The sequence below is a fragment of the Mus caroli genome, chromosome 8 (assembly GCF_900094665.2).
Source record: "Mus caroli chromosome 8, CAROLI_EIJ_v1.1, whole genome shotgun sequence".
NCBI lineage: Eukaryota > Metazoa > Chordata > Mammalia > Rodentia > Muridae > Mus > Mus caroli.
The window spans coordinates 11129597-11131122 of NC_034577.1; the positions used below are offsets into that span (position 1 = coordinate 11129597).

General features: G+C 47.4%; 1 protein-coding gene across 1 annotated transcript in view; it reads left to right on the plus strand.

Moving 5' to 3' along the window:
* Dlgap2 (DLG associated protein 2) overlaps nucleotides 1-1526 on the plus strand; it is a 133536-nt gene that overhangs the window by 46375 nt on the left and 85635 nt on the right. Inside the window, exon 5 of the mRNA XM_029480671.1 lies at nucleotides 739-862. Within this exon, the coding sequence (XP_029336531.1) occupies nucleotides 739-862 (124 nt within the window). The remainder of the gene's footprint in view (nucleotides 1-738; nucleotides 863-1526) is intronic.

Here is a 1526-nt window from a genome sequence, read left to right on the forward strand (position 1 = left end):
GCTTTATGGTCTCCATGCAAGGAATGGCAAAGCAGGGTCAAGAGAGGATAGCACAGTTCAGTTTGAAGGCTAAGTGCTGTTCCTAGGCATCTGCAGCAGAAGGGCAGTGGCCTTGGCATGGGCCCACAGGAGAGATGGGGATGAAAACTCGTTCTGTGAACACGCTGTGAAAGGTGAGCTTGAAAATTCCTTACTGCCCACATGACCTGACAAGCCCTGAGAAAGACTAGTTCTATGGCCATCATGACCACAGTATCAAAGCAACCAGAATACAGAAAACCAAAAGGTCTGACTAACCTAATAGAGGCATCCCTAGAGAGGAAGTCAGGCAACATGCAAAGGAAGCAGTGAGGCCCCAGAGCAGTGGGTTACCTTGAGCCAAGTGTCCCCATATGGCCTAGTAAGAAAAGGCTGGGACATGAGCACCACCNTTTAACCTCGACTCAGAGATACATGGCTCATATCAAAGATTCTCCCTGAACATTCTCCATGGAGCCCCCCAGCACAGCCTACTGTGTAAAAGGATGTGAGAACTGTCTCCAACTCATTTTTGACTCAGAGATGTGGAACCCATATCAATTGTCTTCCTGCCTATTCTCCGGAGAGCCACCTGGATATCTGACACAGGCTACATAAGGCCCACTATCCCCAAAGGACAGATGTGAGACTTCAGCTGTGTCTCCTGGAACCTCTGACCTCTTGTCACAAGAGACCATTTACCTACGCTTTTCCCACCAGGCTCATGTCCCTTGTCTTCCTGGCCGCAGCTTCCACAGGAACTGCCTTGAGTCCCTCAGCACTGAACAAGAACTGATGTTGAGCACTCAAACCCTCTTAGCGTTGGCAGCTGTGGAGCTGCAAGGTACTCTCTCAAGAGTACTTTCAACCCACACAGACTCCAGTGGGCCTTGTTTCATGTGTGACAGGGCCCAAAGAATGACTCTCCAAAAAAGCACTGAAAGAGAGACAGACAGGAGAAGAAAATAGAGACAGAGGCAGACAGAGAGACAGACAGATACAAACAGAGAGACAGAGAGACAGACACATACAAACATAGAGACAGACAGATATAAACAGAGAGACAGAGATGGAGAGACAGACACAGAGAGACAGAGAGACAGACAGATATAGAGAGACAGAGACAGATACATACAGAGAGACAGAGATAGAGAGATAGACAGATATAGAGAGACAGAGACAGATAGACACATACAAACAGATATAGATAGAGAGACAGAGGCAGACAGACACACACAGAGAGATGGAGAGACAGACACNCACAAACAGACAGACAGGCAGACATCTCCAAGGGACAGGATTGACCATTTAGCCAAGAGCTAATGACTCAAAATGACTTTGGAGCAGGAAACTGATAACCAGATCCCAGAGGGATCGATTCTGCACATACTTAGGCTCCAGTNTATTCATGGAGATGAGAGTTGAGTGTTCACAACATGGTGTAGAATGAAACACAGGCATGGGTCTGAGGCTGGCCTTCATAGCTACTGTTTTTATACATGGTTTCT